This window comes from Microcebus murinus, chromosome 13 (assembly GCF_040939455.1).
Source record: "Microcebus murinus isolate Inina chromosome 13, M.murinus_Inina_mat1.0, whole genome shotgun sequence".
Lineage (NCBI taxonomy): Eukaryota > Metazoa > Chordata > Mammalia > Primates > Cheirogaleidae > Microcebus > Microcebus murinus.
The window spans coordinates 76357680-76381541 of NC_134116.1; the positions used below are offsets into that span (position 1 = coordinate 76357680).

Consider the following 23862-nt stretch of genomic DNA (forward strand, 5'->3'; position numbering starts at 1 on the left):
TATTCATAATATAACATTTTTTATGTCTCATAAAGAATTACTCTTTTGTTGCTTGAACCATTTGAAAATTGTTCTGTTAATATAAAATAAAGAAATTGCTCTCTAAGTGTATAGAATTTATGGAAAGATATCTTTCTGGAAGATAAAGCTTAATATTCTTAAAATTAACACTTTAAATTCAATTTGAAAATAGTAGTATCTCCGTTTTAAGGAATATTTTTCTGTTTGATAAATCCTGGGATGTAATACATCTGTTTGATTTGCCTCATTGCACATATTATGAACTATATGAGGGTACAAAGATAAGTGGTTTTCTTAATCACTGTACATTTCTTAGTTATAGAAGTAATACATGCTTAATACAGAAAACTTAGGATATCTTTATGCAAAGAAAATAAAAATTACTAATAATCCCACAGTTATAATTCTTTTAGAAGAATTCATTTATCAAACAAATATTTGAATGTCTACTCTGTGCTCTGTACCATTCTAGATATTTGGGATATAAAAATAAATTAAAGAAGTTCTTATTCTTAGAAATTGAGTCTAGTTAGATTAGTTTCAGTACAGTTACTCATTTTGATACAAGCATTTAGATGATAAAACTTAAGCCTAGAGGGTCTTGTGACAAGACATGATAAAAGTTAATTTTTATTATAAATTATGGGTGAAGAATAGACTCAAGTGATAACAAATTTTAGCTTTTTCATGATTGTGAAGGTCCTAAGATAACTGGCACATATATTATTATATGTCTTATATTCCCACTTGGTATTTACCGAGTTGGTATTTACACCTTTTATGTGCCATTCACTGTTCTAGATGGTGAGACTATAGCAATGAGCACGACAGGTGGGATCCCTGTTCTCATGGAATTCACATGCTGGGGTTGGAGGCAGGAGGAGAAACAAACAATAAACAGGCAAGCAGTTAATGAAAACAATAATGACCAGTGCTAGGAAGAAAATAAGATGATGTGGTTAGATCTCAGCAGTCTGTTATACTGGTTACTAAAATATACAGCTGGTCCCCAGATTTCCTTTCAGCTGTAAGTTTGTTGTCTTCACCAGGAAAACTTTTAAATAATGCTGCCCAAAAGAAATGAACATGGATTAATGAATAGTCATCTTTGCTTCCTGTCCTTTTGTACCCTCTCCTGGAGGTTTTCCACTCAGTGAGACTAAGTGGCAAAAGTAGGAAGGAATTATGAGGAGAAGCAAAGCATCTGGAAAATCATTTCTCAGATAATTTGGCTTTTTATGAAGCGGGGAGTTTGTTGAGTTTATATAGACTGGAGTTTGCTTTTGTCAATATTTCAATAGTACTGTGTGTATTCTGAATTAAGAAAAACAAAATCCTACCAGTTATTAGGAGAGGAAAAAAGGGAAAATAACTTTTATCAATCCTTGTGGAATTTGCAGTTTTATTTTAAAGTTTCTCACATCTCCAGAAAAAACTCATCAATGTCACCTTATAAAGAACTCATGATTTGTAACTTAGCTTATTAGACAATCTCTATAATTGATGTGTAAGCCTTTAGTGCCATGCTTTCTTTGGTAAATAAGAATTTGAAGTGTGACCTGTGACTCATCAGTTGACGTTGTAGTGCATTTTTAGAAACAAAGAATACCGTAGTAGATTCCCTTAAACAGCAGTAGTGGAAGTAGATCCAAGAAAACACAAATTTGTCTGTGTCTGTGGTGGTGTGATTACAGCTGTGTGTTAAATTGATTCTTAGAAATGCGTCACGACACTAGACATTTCAGTGAGTTTGAATAAAATATAAATTGGGTGTCTTGCAAAGAGATTCTTAAATGCAGCAATAACTGCATTTCTCCTATTTTTATGGTAGAAAGTAACTTTGCAGATAAATATATTTATTACTTAGGTTTGTGTTTTATTTATTTTTGAAACACAGCAATGAAGAAAAAGCATTGTCTTGGGCATATGACTTCCTTTTTAATGCTCCATAAAATTTGTTCTTATTTTTCCTGTGGATATCTTGTTTGTGAGCTTTGCTTTTTAGTTTTAATCATGTATGTAAGAACTGAGCTTGGCTGCTTTCTACTTCCTACTTTTATTTCCTATTGTGTATGTTCCTTTGTTCTGGCTCTAATATACTTCCATACACATACAAGCATATCTTGCAGCCGGGCACAGTGGCTCACGCCTGTAATCCTAGCACTCTGGGTGGTCGAGGCAGGTGGATTGCTCGAGGTAAGGAGTTCGAAACCAGCCTGAGCAAGAGCGAGACCCCCATCTCTACTATAAATAGAAAGAAATTAATTGGCCAACTAATATATATTAAAAAAAAAAATTAGCTGGGCATGGTGGCACATGCGTGTAGTCCCAGCTACTCGGGAGGCTGAGGCAGCAGGATTGCTTGAGCCCAGGAGTTTGAGGTTGCTGTGAGCTAGGCTGACGCCATGGCACTCACTCTAGCCTGGGCAACAAAGCGAGACTCTGTCTCAAAAAAAAATATGTATATATATATATATCTTGCAAATAGATAATTCATGAAAAACAAGTCTCCTGTGAACCCTTTACCCCAGCCACCGGTTCTCCTAGAGTTGACTACTATTAGTTTTTTGTAAATCCTTCTAGGCATATTTTGTGTATACGTTCATGTATGTATATCTATATAGAGAGTTACTTTTAAACTCATGCTGTTCTGTACCTTGATTAAAATTAGCACAAAATTTGTTTTGCTAGTCTTCTTGAAATTTAACTTGGTCACTTTTTTTTTTTTTTTTTTTGAGACAGAGTCTCACTTTGTTGTCCAGGCTAGAGTGAGTGCCGTGGCGTCAGCCTAGCTCACAGCAACCTCAATCTCCTGGGCTTGAGTGATCCTTCTGCCTCAGCCTCCCGAGTAGCTGGGACTACAGGCATGCGCCACCATGCCCAGCTAATTTTTTTTTATATATATATCAGTTGGCCAATTAATTTCTTTCTATTTATAGTAGAGACGGGGTCTCGCTCTTGCTCAGGCTGGTTTTGAACTCCTGACCTTGAGCAATCCGCCCGCCTCAGCCTCCCAAGAGCTAGGATTACAGGCGTGAGCCACAGCGCCCGGCCACTTGGTCACTTTTTAATTTGTTTAATTTTTTAATTTGTTTGCTGAATTATTTTACCTTAAAAAAAGTGAGTTTTTATCTCTTGAAGGACATGTAGACATTGCCATACAGATGTTCAGATGTTTTCTCTGCTGGATATGATTATGGACAAAACAATTATTTGAGCTTTTTTTAAAAAAAACTATAAATCATGACCTGCTTGCACTTTCCTTCTTAAAGGGAATGCTGAACACAATAAAAATTAATTTCGTCATCTTCATGATAACCTAAAAGAAAATGGGATATCTAGGATGTTTTGATCTAGCAAATATAGTGCAACCATGGAATAATGCCTATTTAGTACACTAATTTTGCTAAGAAGCTTGGTTATTAGGGAATGTTGTGGTACAAATTGTGCTAAATTAAAAATTACTTGTTTAACACATCTGCTTGCTAATTGGAAATGCCTTGGTGCATTGTACAGTGTTCATTAGTTCTGCAGATTGTACCTTTACAGTATTAATGTTTTTAGTGGCCACTTTTAAAATATCTTTCATTTTGAGAAGTGTTGAGTTCATCCATTTTGTTCTTCAACAAAGGAATGGGGGAAGGTGGTCTTTTCCTTGAATTTAATTAGAATATGATGTTAGATCTAGACAGGAAAAAAAGCAAATTGTTTTCAGTAATTTATGAGTATTGCCCTAGAAGGCTTTAATATTTTCAGTTTTATATTGCCTTCCGTTCAGTTGCAAAGTATAAGTGGACAGACAGAATTGTGCAACTGCCAGTATTAATCATTACAAAAACTACCATTTGCATGACTACTCTGTGGCTGTCTCTCAGCTCAGAGCTTTAAGTTTCATTCAGCAATTAATTGTCATACTAATCCTTTAATGTCAGTATTCTGCACTTCAGGACTGCAGTTCACAAAGTTACAGAGGTAATATACAATTTGGACAAGGTAAAGTGGTTACCTATGATTGGAAACCAGATCTATTTGATCTAGAAGTCATCTTACTCTTTACTAGGCTTATATGAAAAGTTAAAGTTTTGATAGAATCATAGTTGTTTTCTTTCTTCCTTGCTAAAAACGGCTTTAAAGATCATTTCAGTTTAAACCACGTAGCTGGCCAATGAAGAGATAAGTTCCAAGTATAAAAGGCCATGACCATGTTCTTGGACTCCTAATGAGGTGATTTTTCAAAAGAAACTTGATTGTTTTGTTAAAATTTGTAGTTGAGCCGGGCGCGGTGGCTCACGCCTGTAATCCTAGCACTCTGGGAGGCTGAGGCGGGTGGATTGCTCGAGGTCAGGAGTTCGAAACCAGCCTGAGCAAGACCCCGTCTCTACTATAAAGAGAAAGAAATTAATTGGCCAACTAATATATATATAAAAAAAAATTAGCCGGGCATGGTGGCGCATGCCTGTAGTCCCAGCTACTTGGGAGGCTGAGGCAGAAGGATTGCTTGAGCCCAGGAGTTTGAGGTTGCTGTGAGCTAGGCTGACGCCACGGCACTCACTCTAGCCTGGGCAACAAGCGAGACTCTGTCTCAAAAAAAAAAAAAAAATTTGTAGTTGAATGATTTTATAGAAACCATGGTTTCAAATGTAAAGTCCAAAAAGGAAAAGCTGGTTGTTTGCTATGTCTGTCTACCTGCCTGTCTGCCATCCATCTATCCATCCATCTCTCCATTAGATCTAGAGAAATGAGTAATGATATTCTTTATATTCATCAACTTCTTAGATGTTTAATTTTGGTTAGTGGTCTCAGAGCTCAAGTGGTAGAATGTTTGGAAGTGAAGGGAGTTGAAGAGTAATTGGTACAGTAAAGTTTATGGTGAGTGAAATTTATTATTCTCTTTATGGTGTCAAAAGACTTCCACTATTCCCTCCTTAGCTTCTTGCTTCTTGTTCTTTACCTTCTCTTTCCTCGAAGCTGCCTGAGCCTGTACAGTAAAGCTTTCACTTAAAGGGATACTTATCATTCCTTTTCAGCACTATTACGTGTACATCTTTTGTAGTCATTATGAGTCAAAACCATTACCTTGAGCATGAAATAAAAGACAGAGGAACCAAAGTTGAGAAAACAGTTCGTTTTATAGAATGTCAATGTTTAGTTTAGGATGGCCCCACAGCGTGCTTGTCAGCGGAGGAGCATTTGCACTGTGTGCACTGCTGGCTCTGCCCAGTGTGCGGATCTACTGGCCATGCCTGCCCTCCTCCTCTGAGAGTGTACTGTATGCAGATAGTATGTGTTCACTGTGTACTATGATATTTTTAAACATATATATATATATAATTTTTTTAGTAAGGAAAACATTTCAGAAAACAAAAACAAATTGGTGTTTTGCAGAGTGGTACTAAGAAGATATATGTATGTTAAAATTGCAGTTGGACATTTATTTTTTGGTGGGGGAATACATTAATTGTAGTCATTTTTCACCAAATTAAAGTTTATTTGTCATTGTGAGGTATAATGACATTAAGCTAGTCAGGAAGCATTTCTTAAAAATTTGTGCCCCATTGTTGGCATTTGTGTAGAAGAAAAATCAACAATAGCTATGTAGGCACTGGCTGCCTCTTGGCAGGTAGGGGACAGTGAAGAAAGAGGAATCTGGCCATGAAACTGTTTACCTATTCAAGCACTGCTAGTGGGTTCTGTAAGCTGCTATTGTTAGTATTTCTTTGTCATCAGCAGATGGCAGTTTACTAATTTGGACAATCACCTGCTGAGTTCTATAATGGCATCGATTACATAAGCATAGCCTATTGAAAATGGTTATAATATATCCAAGAGTGATTTAGTCTTGTTTCTGGGACAGTCGTGCTGCTTTTTAAAAGCTGGTTCAGAATATGCAATTGTGCCAAGGTATATTTGTGTTTTTAGCTTTTATTTTTTTTTTTTTTTAGAAACAAGGTCATCCTCTGTCTTCCAGGCTAGTGAGATCATAGCTCACTGCAGCCTTGAACTCCTAGGCTCAAGGGATCCTCCTGGCTTAGCCTCCCAAGTAGCTAGGATTACAGGCACACCTCATCATGCCTCGCTAATTTATTTATTTTTTATAGAGATGGGGTCTTACTATGTTGCCTAGACTGGTCTCAATTCCTGGCTTCAAGCAGTCCTGCCTCTACTTCCTAAAGCACTGGGGTTACAAGCGTGAGCCACCACACCTGGCTGTTTTTATTTTAAGGAGTGGGATCAGGTGCTATTCTTGTTCCCCTAGAACTCAATTAAAAGACATTAACTACAATCCTAAGACTAAATTATGTTGGGAAAGATCACAAAATTCTTTTAGTGTAGAAAACAGATAGTAGATTTTAAAGAAAGACTTTGACAGTGCTCTGTTTAACAAATATTTATATTATTGATCTAAATTAAGAATTAAGTGAGCCATAAATTATTGATTTTAATAAGAGATGAACAGAAAGAATAATATTTTGATACTAGTTTCCTAAGCAGCATTGCTAGTATTTGACGCATAATTGTTTCATGAGACACTGAAAGTTTAGTTTCAATCATGTGACTTCTAAAAAGTGGAAAAATATTTAAATAAAAGAATATATAAAATCTATATTGTAATTTCTCTTAATATTGCCCTATATTTTATGTATGTCTCAGTTATTCTTGTTCCCTGTAATCCTCTTACAAATAGATTCAATTCAGAAGTAATTAAAATGTTGATTCATCACATATAACAAAATGGCTAAAATTAAAAAAGACTAGCAGCATCAAATGTTGGCAAAGGATATGTAGCAACTAGAGCTTAGACGTTCTTGATGGGGATGTCAGATGGTACAACCACTTCGGAAAAGGTCTGGCTGTTGCTTATGAAACTAAATATGTACCTACCCTGTGGCCCAACCCTTCCACTCTTAGGTATTTATTCAAGAGAAATGAAAACATACGTTCATAGGAGCTCTTGTTCATAGTCACTAAAGACCAGAAACAGCCCAGTTGTCCATTAATAAGAGTATGATACAGTAGGATATTACTGAACAATAGAAAGAAACAGACTACTAATATACGCCACACCGTGGGATGAATCTCAGAAGCATGCTGAGTAAAAGAAGCCTTACTCAAAAGAGTACATATTCTTAACGTTCCATTGAGATGGTACTTCAGAACAGGCAAAACTAATTTGTGATAGAAAAAATATCAGACCAGTGGTTGCCTCTAGAGGTAATGGGGGTGGGGATTGACTGGGAAGGGCGTGAGGGACCATCTGGGGTGATGATTCTCTTCTATATCTTAATAGTGATTTGTGTCATGTAGGTGTATGCATTTGTCAAAAACTCAGTGTACGCTTAAGATTTGCATTTTTTTTGTATTTAAATTTTACCTCAAAAGAAAAATGTAAATAAATATGGAACTTTAGTTAATATGCATCCTGTAATATTTAGAAGTATACTGATTTCTCCAATTTACTTTGAGGTGTGTGAAAAGATAAAACAGGGAAGGATGGGGAAATAAGTGATAAAGTACAGTAGAATGTTAATGGTAGACTCATAAGATACAGATGTTTACAAATGCTGAACTTTGCTATGTGTTTGAAAGTTTTTATAATTATTGGCAAAATATTAATTGATAATGGAACTCTTAATGGTCTGTTCATGCATGATTTATTATTTTATGAACTTTGTTTCTCTTTGCTTCAGTGATATTCTGAATTTATATATAAACATGTGGCTGAGAATTTTTGAGAATTTATCTGTATTATTATACTAAATCATAGTCTCATTTGAGATACAGCATAGAGAGGTATCATTCTACCTTATTAGTACAGTTGTCTTTCTTTGGGGCTGTCACCACAGGTCTCTTCTGCTGTGTCTTCAGATAGAGTGTTATAAATCAGGTGACTTCTCTGGGATTTTATCACATATTGTTTATATAATACCTTTTTTGTTTTTTCTTTAATAGGGAAGAGGGACGGAACAGTAAAAATTTCCCAATTTCAGGTCTCACTGAATATGTATGGACTTTGGAATTAGATGGACCAGAGTTTGAATCCCATCTTAGTCACTTACAGCTTAGTTGTTTTAACTACTTTGAACCTCATTTTCCTCATCTTTAAAATTGTGATGGTAACTATTTCATAGAGTTTGCTGTAAATATTAAATGAAATACTGCTTGTAAAGTACTTTGTGTAGTAATAGTGAATAAACAGAGCTATGAGAGAATACTTAAATTGTTGGAAACAGACTTTATAAGACTATTCCAGGTTGTTTGAATAGGAAGTAAAGCAATAAGGTAATATGCTTAAATTAAAATAAGCCAAATGTATGACTGACTCTGAATGGATACTTATAACCCAGGAACATTACCTGGGAAATCTCTGGATTCCTAAAGACTTTAGGTCAATGGGCTGCTATAGAAATAACTAATTGTGATGGTGCTTAACATTTTAGAGCACTGCTTGGGATTGAGAAGTTAAAGTAATAGAATTTTTTGTTTGTGGTGCCCAGCATCCATTACCTTACTTCCAGCCACAGCCTGACTTGCTTTTTTGGGGCACATCCTTTCTTTAGTGTGTGTGCTTCTGGGGAAGTTGACTCAATGCCCTGTTTCAGAGGTAAGCCAGGTCTGGCCTAGTAAAGCATTACATGACTCTGGCTACAGTGATTGACGCAAGATAGGTACATGACCCAAGCCAAGCCATCAGAGATAGGAAGACATAATTCTGGGGCTTTTGTTGACAATGGTGTAGAAGCTGAACAAGGCCTATGACTCTGTGCCCCTAAAACTGCTGGGGACTGGCTGTCACATGAAGCCTGAGAATGAACCCAATCCAGAAGAAGCAGAGTTGGGAGAAAGCCCGAGTCAGTCATGCTTGTTTTGTTTTTTACTTATTCCAGTTTCAGTTAGGTTTTTTTTTTTTTTTTTTTTTTTTTTTTGAGACAGAGTCTCGCTTTGTTGTCCAGGCTAGAGTGAGTGCCGTGGCGTCAGCCTAGCTCACAGCAACCTCAAACTCCTGGGCTCGAGTGATCCTTCTGCCTCAGCCTCCCGAGTAGCTGGGACTACAGGCATGTGCCACCATGCCCGGCTAATTTTTTATATATATATCAGTTGGCCAATTAATTTCTTTCTATTTATAGTAGAGACGGGGTCTCGCTCTTGCTCAGGCTGGTTTTGAACTCCTGACCTTGAGCAATCCGCCCGCCTCGGCCTCCCAAGAGCTAGGATTACAGGCGTGAGCCACAGCGCCCGGCCTCAGTTAGGTTTTCTATCACTTGCATCTGCAACAATCCTGCACTTAGTTGCTCACTCAGTATATTATCTATTAGTAGTATTGCTTCAGGGCTTCTTTACGTACTAATTCCATAGTTATGCTTTTATGTTTCTACACCCACATATACTTTACTTGTATAGTGGTTAATCTACTGGTTAGATTTTAAGTTCTTTGATGGAAGGAATTAGTTTATTCCTGTTATACATGCTTTTCATCCTCATTACAATATCTATATGCTGTCCAGTAGACACTGGCCTTATGTTGTTGTTGAACGTCTGAAATATGACTAGTCCCAAGTAAGATATGATGTGAGTATAAAATATACACTGAATTTCAAAGACCTAGTATGAGAAAAGAACGTCAAGATATCTCAATAATGTTGATTCATGTTGAGATGATTTTGGATACATAGGATTAAATAAATATTCGTTAATGTGTCTTTTTTCTTTTCTTAATGTAGCTACTGCAAAAGGTAAATTATATATGCCTCACATAATATTTCTATTTGTGTCATTTGCTAATTAATGTCTTTGTACTTGACTAAGCTCTATGAGCTCTCCAAAGTAACCCTATCTCCTAGCACAGTGTCTGGCATGCAGCATATAATCAACAAATATTTGTAGAATGAGTTGTGAATTCTCTGGTGCTTACTTTTTGTACCTGGTAGTTACCAGCCGTGCTAGTTAACTGATAGGGAAAAACAAGATAAGGTGTTTTTAAAAAACACATTATGTTTTACTCTTAGATTTTCTTCATCTAGACTGTTTCCATAGAAACAGCAACCAAAAGATTGTCAGGGTTGCTGAATGTTGTTTGGGGTGATATTCACTGCCTTTGTTAACCAAGACCCACAAGCTTAAACATTTAGATACATGTTTCTTGAGTTTTAGATCCAAAGTGTAAAAATTTAATTTGAGGTAAAGTTGCTAAATATTCACTTTTTTCTAGTACTCTTTTGAAGTTCTTTTTTCCATTAAAATAGTTTGCAGAAATGCAAGAGTTGCCAAAGCATGGGTGCTATTCTGTTTCTATCAGAAACCTTTGTTGTTGTTTTGGTTTATATTATCTGTTACTAACTTATTTTTCTTAATGATTGCTTTGTAAATATGGATTACTAATTGACTTTTACCTTGTTAGAACATAAATTATATTGTCTGTAACATAAATGAACTTCTCTTACTAGAATCATAAGTTTAGATTGCTTTGAGGATGCTAGTAGGTAGGGACAGAGGCAGTTATATCCAACATTGTTTGTATTAACCCAAAGCCAATGATAAGAAAAAACATATAGGATTCCAGATCTTGAGGCCTTAATTTATGAGGTAGTAGTCAGTGCCCTTACATGACAGTGTTGTTCTAATGAGGAAACAGAAAGGCTCCTTGTAATACCTGTTCTTTAAAGCCCTAGAAGGAAAGCTTTAAACCTGGTTAAAACATTTCATTATAGACCCTTTTATATATGAAGGTTGCATTCGGAGCTTTGTAAAAATTTTGTGCCCCATCACAAATACAAGTGAATGTTTTTAAAAAAGCTTTGAGAGAGACTGATGGGCAGCTCAAAATTTGAGATACTATTCGGTTTTATGTTCATTCAAATTGATTTTGATATCTTAACACAGAAGCACAAAATTATTTGAATTTTGTAGATATAGAAAGGAATGCCAATTTTGAAGGCTCACATTTTATTACAGTAACAGTAAAAAATGAAAATACAAAATTGTGAGGAATTTTTGTGAGACTAAGAAATGAGGTCCATCTAGCATTTTGGCCTTATTAACTAGCAGTATGTGTTTTCTTCTGGAAATTAGCCTCCCTGATGCTGACAACAGAAAATCAATAATTTCCTTATGGTTCTATCATTCATTTATTTATGTAAACATATGTATACATATATACATGTAGATATGAATATATAACTGTATATGTGTATATGAATATACATATTTTTTGGTTTGTGCAGCCCATACTTATTACTATCTACTTTAAGTGCAATATGTACTTTAAAAATTACAGCTGCGGAATCAGACTGCCTGATTAGGATTGTGTTTCTATCAGTTACTAGCTTTGGATCTTGAGCAAGTTACTTAATCACTCTCAGTTTTCTCATCTGAAAAATAGGGAGGAAAGTGAGAATACTGCCCAACTCAGGGTTATTATGAGGATTAAATCTGTTATTTCTCCATCTCAGTTGATGCCATGCATATATAGTAAGCACTCAATAAATGTTAGTTATTATAATCTGCCCAAATCCATTCCTTTTAGATGTCAAAATTGACCCCCTGTTTAATTTAGACTGCATATGACTTTATGAAATCAGTCTTATTCCCTTTTGTCTAACAACAAATATCCTATTATTCTGTCCTTATTCCATGTTCTTGTCTTTTCACCCCTATTAGTGGCCTACCTCTCAACCTTTTTCTGACTATACTATATTTTTCTTTAGGTAATTAATTGGGCATTGATATTTCTGCCAGGTGTGAGCCATAGCTGTTCACTATGATGGTGGTTTGTCCTTTTCTTTTTATTAAGCAGTGGTGAGACACTGCCAGCCCCCCAAGTGATGTGCTGGAATGTGTGAGCTGGAAGAAGCTTTGCAGAGTATCTAGCCTAGTGCATTTATAGCGTAAAATGTTAAATGGACTATTAAGTTTTGACTTTTTGAAACTAAACTATCAGGAAATTCTTATTTTTATGAGAAACTGCTTATATTTACTGAGAAACTACCATTGGATTGTAGGGAATATAGGTATATTTTGATGGGAAATACGAGAAAAATCTGCCTTATAGTTCTTTTTTCTTTGATATGTCTGTGCTGGTTTGGGTATGCTATCACCTTCTCTGACCCTCTTGTTTCTCTCTCTCTAAAATTTTTATATCCTAAAGTGTGCAAATCCATTCCTCCTCAGATTATTCCTAATCATTACCTTAGTTCAGATTTCTCATTGTCATTCACCTTGGCCATTGCAATAACTTCCTGTTTTGTTTCATTTCATTATTGCCATACCCTCCTTACCTATACCACACCCTGCTGCCAGTTACCCACCCTGACACGTAGATCTAGTCAAATGATTTCTCTGCTTGGAAGTCTTGCCTTTGCTCTCTGTACACAGTCCAGCCCTCAGACCCTCTCTCTGTCCATCTACCCCCTCACATGCCAACACCCACATGTGGTGCTCTGATTATTGCCAAAATACTTTACATATTTAAAGCTGTTGTCCCTTATCCTCCATAACTGCCCATTAAGTGTCTCCCTGTTGTTTCTGAACCATTGCACTCCTCCAAGAAACTTTTCTAAATTACCACAGTAGAAATTACTTTATGTGTCCATATGGGGGTCAGGAAGAAGGCAAAAGCAGTCTTGAATAATTGGAACCCTCTGCCAGGTTGTCTGATGTCAATTTGTTTTCTGGCACTGATGCTTCTATGTCGTCTTCCTCCCCTCTGGCACTGGTTCAGAAGCACTCATCTACATCAAGTCATCTGTTAATTCCTCTGGTGTGGTTTCTATTAGCTCTTAAATTTCTCCAAGGATCCATCTCTTGAAACCAACCCTTCACCCCCTACCTTTGTTTGCCATATTCACAATCTTTCATGATTTCCTTGATTGACTCTGTCGTAAATCCTGCAACGTCAGGCACAACATCTGGACACAGTTTTCTCCAGCAGGAATTTATTGTTTCAGACTTGATGGCTTTCATGGCTTTTTCTGTAACAACTAAGGCATCTTCAGTGGTGTAATCCTTCCAGACTTTCACATTTTCTCTATTGGAATTCTCTTCCATAGCCTTGACGATCCTTTCCATAGAGTATCATGTATAATGAGCTTTAAAGATCTTTATGACCCCCCCTGGTCTAGAGGCTGAACTAGAAACTTGTTTGAGGGCAGGTAGATCACTTTGACACCTTCTTGAGTTTTGAACTCATGGGATTCTGGGTGGCCAGGGGCATTGTCCAATATCAAAAGAACTTTAAAAGGCAGTCCTTTACTGGCTGGGTACTTCCTGATTTCAGGGATGAAACATCAATGGAACTAATCCAGAAAAAGGGTTCTCCTTGTCAAGGCCTTCTTGTTATATAACCCAGGGACTGACAGCTGATGTTTATCTTTTCCCTTCAAGGTTTGGGGATTAGTAGTTTTATAGATAAGGGGGCAGTCCTGGTCATAAACACGACTGCATTTGCACAGAACAGTAGAGTTAGCCTATCCGTTCCTGCTTTAAATCCTGGTGCTTGCTTCTCTTCCTTACTTATAAATGTCCTTTGTGACATATAAAAACCTGTTCAGGCAGATATTCTTTCTCCTCAGCGATTTCCTTAATGGCATCCAGGAACTCGTCTCCTGCCTCTTGGCAGAAGCTGCTTCTGTTATCTTGACATATTTAAAGCCACACCTCTTTCTAACATTATCAAGCCATCCTTTGCTGGCATTAAATTCTCCAGCTTTAGAGCCTTCACCTTCCTTTTTTTTTAAGTGGTCATATAATGACTGCTCTTTCTCGAGTCATATTAGTCTATAGGTATGCCTTTCTTATAGCAATCCTGCACCCACATAAAAGCTGCATTTTCAATATGAGAGAAGTTATTTCAAAGTAAAGTACAAAGTTTTCATGTTTGCTGATGTAGCTGCAGCGACAGCTTCACGAATTTCCTTTCCATTTTTTACAGTGGTCCTTGTGCTGGGCTGGATTTATTTATCTTGAAATCATGGACAATTACAGCTGCAGACCTCAATCTACAGTACATATCCATAAATCAACTTTTTCTTGTAATGTTATGACTTTGCTTCTTGGGAGCACTTTCAGCATCATTAGTGGTGCATCATATGGGTCCCATGGTGTTATTCAGGGTTTACAGTACTGCAAAAAACACTGTGAAAAACACCTGAGCACGGTGAGAGATCACTTTTTACTGCGCCATATGTGAACTGTTGATATGGAGATGATTAGCATCACATGACATTTTAAGCAGATACTCGCAACAGTGGAGCTCACCATAGTAGCAACAGGAGGTGGCTGCGAAGTTTCTGCAGCAGTACAGTATGTACGACAGTTAACTCCATGCAATTATGATTTAATACTGAATCTTTATGTGTTTACATTTCTCTCCACTGTGAATGAGGCCATGGGCAGTCTGTGTTTGTGTAAGTTTTCATAAATTTTAACTTTTTATAGTAGATCTTTGTATATTATATGGTAGTAAATGATAAAATAGAGTAGTATCTTCATATATATTAGCTGGATGTGGTGGCATGTGCCTATAGTCCCTATGTGGGAGACTGAGGTGGGAGGATCACATGAGCCCAGGAGTTTAGGTTGCAGAAAGCTATGATTGCACACTGTACTTTAGCTGGGGTGACAGAGCAAGACTCTGTCTCCCAAAAAAGGGGGGGGGGTGTGCGTAATAGAAAAGAGGCCTAGAAAAAGTGGTGGGAAGAGTAAGGGAATGTGGTGTGTTGGGGGGGGGGTAGGATGCAGGGGCAGAGTAGGCAGGAAGAGGAGGGAGTAAGGGAAAGAAAGGAAGGAGAGATATCGAGAAGATATCCAGGTAAGAGAGACCAACTAACAGTCATTGGGAACAGAGGGGTTTGAATGGTTTGTAGTGACATCTGGCTAGAGCACAGGGTTGGGGGGTTGGGAGTAAGCATACTAACAGAGATAGATATGTCTTGTTAAGATGCCTGGCCTTTCTCCTGTAAATAGGATTTGGGTTTTTTTTGAGGGCGGTTATTTGCTAAGAGATCACCTTTTGTGATGAGGAGCTGAAAGTAGAGGCAATTAGGAGATAGGAAGTAACAGAAATAAACCTAAATTAGAGGAGAGGTAGTGGGAATAAAAATTCTAGAGACAAAATCAGTGGGATTTGTCGAGGCAGGTAAAAGTTGAAGACTCATTTGTTCCTCTTTCATTCCTCAGATTTCTTATTAACCATATCCTCGTGTCAGGCATAGTACAAGACGCTAGGGTTATAGAGATGCGTAACATAAGACTTGGTCTCTTTCTTTTAAGGGCCATTCAGGCTATCACACAAACAAGTGATTGCTAGCCACAGCAGTGAGGTGCATAATAAGTGTAATAATAAAGTGGCAGTGGAAGGGACTCATAATAAGTGGTTATATTTGAGTGGATCAGGAAGAGCTTTGCAGCAGAGGGTTCACTTGAGCTGGACATTAAATGGATGGGAGTTTTGCAGATCACCAAGGTAGGGAAAGGACATTCCAGGTAGAAGGAATAGCATGCTGAGGTCAGAAGTTGTAAGTACTTTGGTGTAGCCAAAGCATGAAATGTATAGAATTGTGTCAGGAAATGAAACTAGAGGAGACAGATCTGGAAGGTTTGAGTGCCTGGTTGAAGAATTTGGCTTTAATTTTGTAGAAGCAATTGAGGACTACAAAAGAGTATTTAGCGGGGAAAATGCTATCATTGGTTTTTAGATACTAATATTGTGAAAGACAGAAGAGGGAAAAAGACTGGAAAACCTTTTGAGTTTGCTAAAAGAGCAAGTGCAACAAGTAACCCAGGCCTAAACTGGGAGGAGTGGTGGGGATAGAGGGAAGGGTTATGATAAGGAACACATTCTGGAGGTAGAATCACTAGGAACTTGGAAACTGGCTGTGGAAAATGAAGCAAGGAGTAAGCAAAAAACAGATGGATTCTCTGGTTCTAGTTAAGGGATACTGGGAGTATAAAGGTGCTTATTTAGAGGGAAGTAAAGACATGATTTTTGAACACACATGTGAGTCAGATATACTTTATCTACTGGGAGAAAAATAAAATTGGATCTGTTCTCATTGTGCATACCAATCAGAATAGAGTGACAATCAAATTTCTTTTTTCAGTGGATAAGAAGTAGGGTTTATTGGAGGGCGCGAATGAGGGGGCAGCACAACAGAGGCCCTTATGAGTACAGGGCCTGCCACTTGTATAGGGGGCCACAATTGGGGATGTATTTGACGACGGCCATCTAAGATGAGCCACTTCTTAGCCCTCATGTCTTCAAATTCATCACATTAAACTTGATAAAGCTTCACTTTGAGATGTGGATCTTCTGGTGGCCAGGGAACTTGAACTTGGCCTTGTGTAGCGCCTCAACTACAGAGCAGTATCACAACCAGAATATTGACATTGATACAGTCAAAATATAGAACATTACCACAAGCACCTCTCATGTCACCCATTATCCACCCCCAACCCTTCCTAGACCCTTGGCAACCACTAATCCATTTCTACAATTTTGTCACTTCAAGAATGTTATATAAATGAATCAATACAGTATACAACCTTTTAGCATTGGCTTATTTTGCTCACAAAATTTTCTGGAGATGCATTGAGGTTGTTGTGTATATCGATAATTCATTCATTCATTCCTTTTTTTGTTTTTGACCTGGGTAGAGTGTAGTGTCATCATTGTACCTCACTGTAACCGCAAACTCCTGAGCTCAAGCAATCCTCCTGCCTCAGCCTCCTAAGTAGCTGGGACTACATGTGCATACCATGACGCCCGGCTAATTTTTCTACTCTTACTAGACACGGGGTCTCAGTCTTGCTCAGGCTGGTCTTGAACTCCTGACCTCAAGCAAATTCTCCCACCTCGGTGTCCCAGAGTGCTAGGATTATAGGCGTGAGCCACCGCGCCCGGCCAGTACATTCCTTTTTATTGCTGAGTAGTATTTTGTGATATGAATGTACCACAGTTTGTTTAACCATTCACCTGTTCAAGGACAGCTGGTTGTTTCTAGTTTCTGGCTGTTAAAAGTTGCTGTAAACACGCACAGGTTTTTGTGTGAACATAAGTTTTTGCTTCTCTAGGGTAAATGCCCAGGAGTGCAGTTGCTGGGTCATGTGATAGTTGGATGTTGATTTTTTTACGAAACTGCCAAACTTGTCCAGAGTGGATAAAGGGATTCTGAAGTCAAAAAAGTTTGGCAACCACTGCTTCATACAAAGGCATTTATCAAAACTGATATGTGACATATACAATAAGAAAATTGTGTTGACATCGTTAAATAAGGAAATTTTTCCTCAGCCTTCTGAAGATTTAAGGGAGTGATACCTTATTCTTTGCTCATTCATAAATCACAGGCTGTGTCATGTTGATTGCTTTGCAGTGCTACACATAAACACACAAGATTTTCTTGTATATATTTGTATAGTGACACATTTCAGGACTCTTAGATTTCAGGCTTATGTATGAACCTGAGAACTTTTTTTTCCTTAAGTACATAGTGTGTCCTAAGATGTGGGAATACAAAAGATAAAAAAGATACTGTCTTTACCCTCAAAGAGGAGTGGAGACAGATAAGCAAACATGCAATATAGTAATTGCTGAAATGAAGGTTTGTGTGAAGAGCAGCAGGAGCAGAAGGGAAGGGAGGCACACCCAAAAGTAGGAGGCCAATGTGACTTGACAGAGGAAGCAGAGTTTGACCTGAGACGAAGGAGTGAGGAGTGGGCCAGGAGGAAATGACAGGGGAGGGTATTCTTAGACCCTCGGCATCAGTGAGTCAAAGGAACCACAGATGTTTCCTGTCTAACTATACTTTGGTGGTAACCATGGCTCATTATCTTTTTCCCTGGGCTGGATCTCTTAGGTTAGGGCTAGTGAGGACTCTTTAAATGTGAGTCAAAAGTAACGTCAAGAGAAATTATCTAAATAATGTATAGTTTTGGAGTATGCAGAATAACAGTGAAAAGCCATAGTTCTGAGAGTCTTTGTGATGTACTAGGATATTCTTATCCCATAAACCAGGAAGAGCAATCATGTTAATTATAACAGGAATTAGGTGGTAAACAATGTCTTATAACTCCCTTCCCATTGCATTGGCTGTTTTTCAAGATACTATTAGAAATGTGTTGTAATATCTTGGCCAATTTAATACCTTCTATCTCTTTACTATTCCTGGAATATTGTTGCACAGATTGTGCAGTTTATAAAGATGTACATTATGCTACATTTTATCTTTATATTTTGGGAAATGTTTGAGACATTTATTTAAAAACTTGTATTTTCATATTTCAAACTGTGCTCAAAGATATTACAGATAATATCTGAAATCAAAATTATGTGTAAACATGAGCATATCTTATATGTAGATGTAGTTCTAATCGCCTAAACTTGCCAGGGGACCCCAGCGTGAGAAGTGGTGTAAGGCAGTACAGCAGACTTGCACTCAAAGCCGAAAGAAAAAGATCTGCCTGGGCTGGGAGTAGAGTGGTGGGATTAGGGATTGGAGAAGTGGAGTCAGGCTGCCTTTCTCCTTTACAAAGCTCTCACTCTGAAGCTTTTCTGAAACAACTTTGCTCTTTCCTGTAATCACTTAATTTACTACTGGGTTATTTTGAAGCAAGAAAAAACAGGGTTTATCTTCCTCCTTTCTTACTAAGTAATTACTCATTATATGGCTTTGGGCAGATCATAAAATCTGTCTGAGCTTTGGTTTCTTTGTCTTTAATGATAGCTAACACTTAGATTGCACCTGTGATTTGCCAGGTACTGTTTTAAGTGCTATGTATCTATCCACACTTATTTATTCTTCATTTTGACCCTTTGAGGTAGGCACTCTTACTACTCCCATTTTCCATTTGAGAAGGAAACAGACACAGAGGAATTGGTAAGGTAACAAGGCTTTTTTTGTAAGTGACCAAACAAGGATTTGACCTCTCACACCAGATCCAGGATCTGCACTCTTAGCTATTTATGCTGTATGACTTTACAGTTCTTCAATCAATGTTTATAAACACATGTTAGTGATCCATCCATGATAATTTTCATTTCATGTTTGTTTTATGGTAATATAGAGGTATTTTGGGGGAGTGGAGCTAATGCATTTGTTATGTGGCATTTTGAATGGGAACATGTTCATTTTCCTTATGAAAAGATGTGATAAAATGAAAATAATCAAAGAACTAAAATTATTTAGAGATTTAGAAAATAGCTAAAATATAATAGTCTTAGGATAAAATAGCTAAAATATAATAGTCTTAAGATAAAAGCTTTCTTAGTCATTATGTGGGAGGCCAGAATTGCAGTATATTTTCTTGAGGAAAAGAAAAATTAAAGTGCTATCACAAACAAAAAGAGCAAAAGATGCATGAATTGTCCTGCTGAGTAGAAACAAGCGTCTGCGGAAATTCTGTATTAAAATACCTAGCTTGAACCAGTCTGTCTGCCTGAGATATGTGATGTATTTCTTTCCTTCCTCTCACAAACCTTGCCCTGACATTTAAAAAGTTACGATGCTCAAAGGGTAAAGAACAAGTTCCATGAGTTATAAAATACAAGGAGTGTTTCTTCTCTTGATGTGTTGGTACTGATAGGAGTTTAGAATACAGGCTGGTGTTATTGTTATTTTATAATATTAGGTAGTTTAAAAAACATGAGTTAATGTGAGGCCTGCTGTCCCACCTGAATTTTCTCCAACCCCCTTCTAATTCAGGGCAATGCTTGTTAAATCTTTGAAACACTAATGATTTTCTAATAAATACTCCACGTAAATAAGCTCGCAAATACATAGGTCATTGAAGGAGAATTTTGTTATTGAAATACAAATGCTAGTAGCCTCAACATGGTGTCTTACTCTTGACTATTCTTGTGGCTAGTACACTAAATTCTAGAATCCTCCTGCCCAAGTGTGCTTTCTGTGCTCCAGATCTTTTACCCACTTCATATTCCCTGAATTTGCTGTGAACCTTCAAGTTCCTGTGACTTAACTAATAATGCTCTTGTCTTGCCTGAGATGCTCTTGTCCATTTTTTCTCTCTGCCTCTTGCTTCCTGTCACAGCTCAGCAGGCCGTGTTTTTTCCCCTTTTGAAAGTATTTCTGGCCACAAAGCCATCTTTCTCCATATTCACATAACATCCTGTGCATAACTTTCTTGGAGTACTTGTTACATTGAAATTTTAACAATGGGTTTTCTTAACTGCCCTCTCCCTGCTTCTTCTTTATCCATGTTCAATGTTTGGTACGTACTAGAGGCTCTGTACATATTTGCAGAAGAAAGAATCCAGAGAGCTGCTGCTCTTGGCGTTGGTTTTTTATCTCCTGGTGCTTCAGCAGGGGGAAGATGGAAACCCTTCAATGGGGGGAGCATTCCTTGCTAGGCTTGCACTGCACTGCATGAGGCTGCTGTGAGAGTTTTGTGTTGGAGAGGACAAACACACTCATACAAATTGCTGCTCTGAGTAAGCAGGACCAAATGGAAGTGTGGAATAATTTGAGGTGGAATTTATAACACTGCTTATCTGTTTACTTGAATTACAGCAGATTTTTTCCTTTAACTGGAATAAAATAGTAATGTAAAACTTTATTGAGTTTGCACAGAGGTTATTTATGTGTTATGCCGATGTGTCTTTCTATAATCTGTATTATATAGAGAGAATATTCAAATCATACATATTTTGAAATCCATTTTTCTTACAGTGCTTAACAAAGGTCATTTTTATTATCAGACTCTGAATTATCCTTGAGACTACATTTCAAAGACACAATCTGTGGTATAGTACTATAAATGCATAAAATCAATCAGAAGCAAAGAACCATGACTGGGATGACAAATATAAATACAATAAACCTCGAATTGTATTACTATTAGCACATAATTAGATTAATTTTCTTTAAAACTACCACCAAGAAGTGAAGTATTTAGAGATTTGGAGTCAGTAAAACAAACCTATTGTTTTTTATGTTATACTATATAATATATGGTATATCTTTGCTTTTAATCATAAATTCTTTTTTCATCAAGAACTTGGCAGTGTAAGTCATTCTTCTTAGCCAACTAGCAAATTAGTTAATTTAATTTTTATGACTAATTTATTACCTGATCTGAACTTTTAGGTTTTTACTAAAACATGTTAGTAATATTATATTGATACTTTTAACCTATCTTGATTGATATTAATTACTTTGTTTATTTTGCTTATCCAGAAAAAACAGACCTTGGATTTAGTCAGAGACATCACTGTCTATCAAAGGAAACCAACCTTTAAGTGGAAGCCCAACATATAAGGAGACAGAAACTGCTTCAACTGATTCAAAATGGGAACGACAAGTGATGAGATGGTGTCTGTGGAACAGACCTCCTCCTCCTCCCTAAACCCCCTGTGTTTTGAATGTGGCCAGCAGCATTGGACGAGAGAAAACCACTTGTACAATTACCAGAATGAAGTGGATGATGACCTAGTCTGCCACATTTGCCTTCAGCCTCTGCTGCAGCCACTAGATACCCCCTGTGGACACACATTCTGCTACAAGTGCCTCAGAAACTTCTTACAGGAGAAAGATTTCTGTCCATTGGACCGGAAAAGACTTCATTTTAAGCTGTGTAAGAAATCTAGTATTCTAGTTCATAAACTTCTAGACAAATTGTTAGTTTTGTGTCCATTTTCTTCAGTGTGCCAAGATGTAATGCAACGCTGTGATCTGGAGGCACATCTTAAAAACAGGTAAGCAAAAAGTATGAAAGAAAGAGAAGTAATTCAAGGTTTTATAAAATGGTGGTTCAAACAAACAAATAACTTGGTAAAAAACACCAATAAGTAAGTAGGCAAATCGAACACAGAAGAGACACAATAAATAAGTTGTATAGCACAGTATTTAACATCATTATTTATCAAAAACATAAATACAAAAACTACAATGAGGAAGTATCATTTTATACCGATTAATAGTTTTGCTGCTATAATATGAAACTTACATTCAACTGGGTGACAGGATATTATGATAGACTCTTTTTAAAGGCAGTTAGGCAGTTTGTTTTTAAAACTGTAAATGTACATATCCTTTCATCTAGCGTACTATCCTAAGGAAATATCCAGAAGAAGGAAAAATTACATATAAATAATGTTCACTGCAACATTATACATCATTTGATAAATTGGAGTCAATCTAATTACCAAAAGTAAGGAAGGGTTAAAAATACAATAGTGCATAAACTCAATGGGATATTCAGCTAATAAAAATGATAATTTTGTTGCAACATGGAAATAAATATACATGATTTTATTTGCTAAGATCTTATAAAGATTATGTATTCAGGGACTAAACTGAACAAAAACTTGGGGTTAGAAAACTTTAAATATTTAGTGGAGATCTTTGTTCCAATAAGAGCTTTTTAAAAGGTTAATTTATTTAGTTGATTGGTAAGTTTTATAATCTAGTTTTGGTAAAAGACTTGATCTTTAAAATTATGCACTTAGGAAGGGTCAAAATACATATCATGTCTGTAGAATCACATAAAATGGCAGAAATGTATAGAATTCTAAACTTCAAGGTAAACAATTTGTATAGTTTGAATCTGCAGTAATCTTCCTGTGAAAAACAATGCATAATGCATCATATTGGATTTAGATATAATAATATAAGTCTGGTATAAAACAGCTTGCTGTTATACTTACACATAAAATCATAGAATTGAAGGAGACCATCTAATTTAATCAACCCTCGTTTTATAATTAAGGAAATCGACTCACATTAGAGCTACTTTATGGTATAGTTAGACTTAAGCTTTAATTTTCTTGTTTACTATTCTAAGAAACCATGCTGACTCTACACAGGACAAATCATGTCCTCTACTACTGTGTAGTAAAGTTTCATGTACACATGAGTACACACATTCATCCCGTTCCTAAGTATCAGTGTTATAAAGGGGTTCTACTGTACTCATTAGAAATAATAAAAATGTAGGAGGAAGACCAAAAAAGAGTGAGCTATTATTAACATGTTAGAAACATTTAGATTTATATAGAAAGTTTTTAAATCTAAACTATTGCCTAAAAATAGGAGTTAAGAAAGAGTAGATGAGACAGACTTTTGAAAATGTGTGTTAACATATCCCTGTGTTTTTGTATATCTTCTGTCACCAGCAGGCATAGAATTGGAACATGATGGCAAAGGCCTTCCCAGAAATTGACACCAGACTTTTGAATAATAAACTAGTTTGGGTCAGGCCTAGTTACACTGAAGAATATTTTAGGCTTCTTAACTTCTCTGAATAGAACTATTCTTTTTAGGCTATAGTATTCTTTTTTGACTCTTTTATGAATATTAGTTAAGGGATATTAGAGGAACTGAACAAAGTTTCATTTCAGTTACTTATTCTGAGAGCAGTGACATAAAAATTTCACAGATTTTTTAGAAATATTCTTTTAACTTGCATTTAGAAATTTAATATGTAGTGGAAATATTACTAATGTTTTCTATGAAGCCATTTATGATGATCATGTAAAATCTTGGGGATTGCAAACTATCCTTTACATCATTGACAGGTTGATAAAGGCTAAGCAGTTATATCCAATCGAAAGATTCATTTTCCAGGTGTGCTTATTAATATTTGAATTACCAATTTAATAATTTCCAAAGTGTCTTGGCCTATAATAGGAAAGATACAATGAAAAGGTTGTTGATTGGAAAAGGTGGTGATTCACCTGATAATAAACAGCTAAGTGTAATTATTGAGTATATAAATATGAAAACTTTAATATTTTTATATCCCATTTGAACAGATATGTGATGAACAGTCTAATCTTCATTCTCTCAAATAAAAACACTGACATTCAGGTAGAAATGTATGTTATCCAGTGCTCAA

At 36.5% G+C, this 23862-nt stretch overlaps 1 protein-coding gene across 2 annotated transcripts in view; it reads left to right on the forward strand.

Annotated features, from left to right (window-relative positions):
* The window catches only part of LNX2 (ligand of numb-protein X 2), a 70973-nt gene that overhangs the window by 11504 nt on the left and 35607 nt on the right, over positions 1-23862 (forward strand). For both annotated transcript variants that reach the window (XM_012744045.3, XM_012744048.3), the window contains exon 2: positions 21204-21721. In XM_012744045.3, the coding sequence (XP_012599499.2) occupies positions 21315-21721 (407 nt within the window). In that variant the 5' untranslated portion in view covers positions 21204-21314. The remainder of the gene's footprint in view (positions 1-21203; positions 21722-23862) is intronic.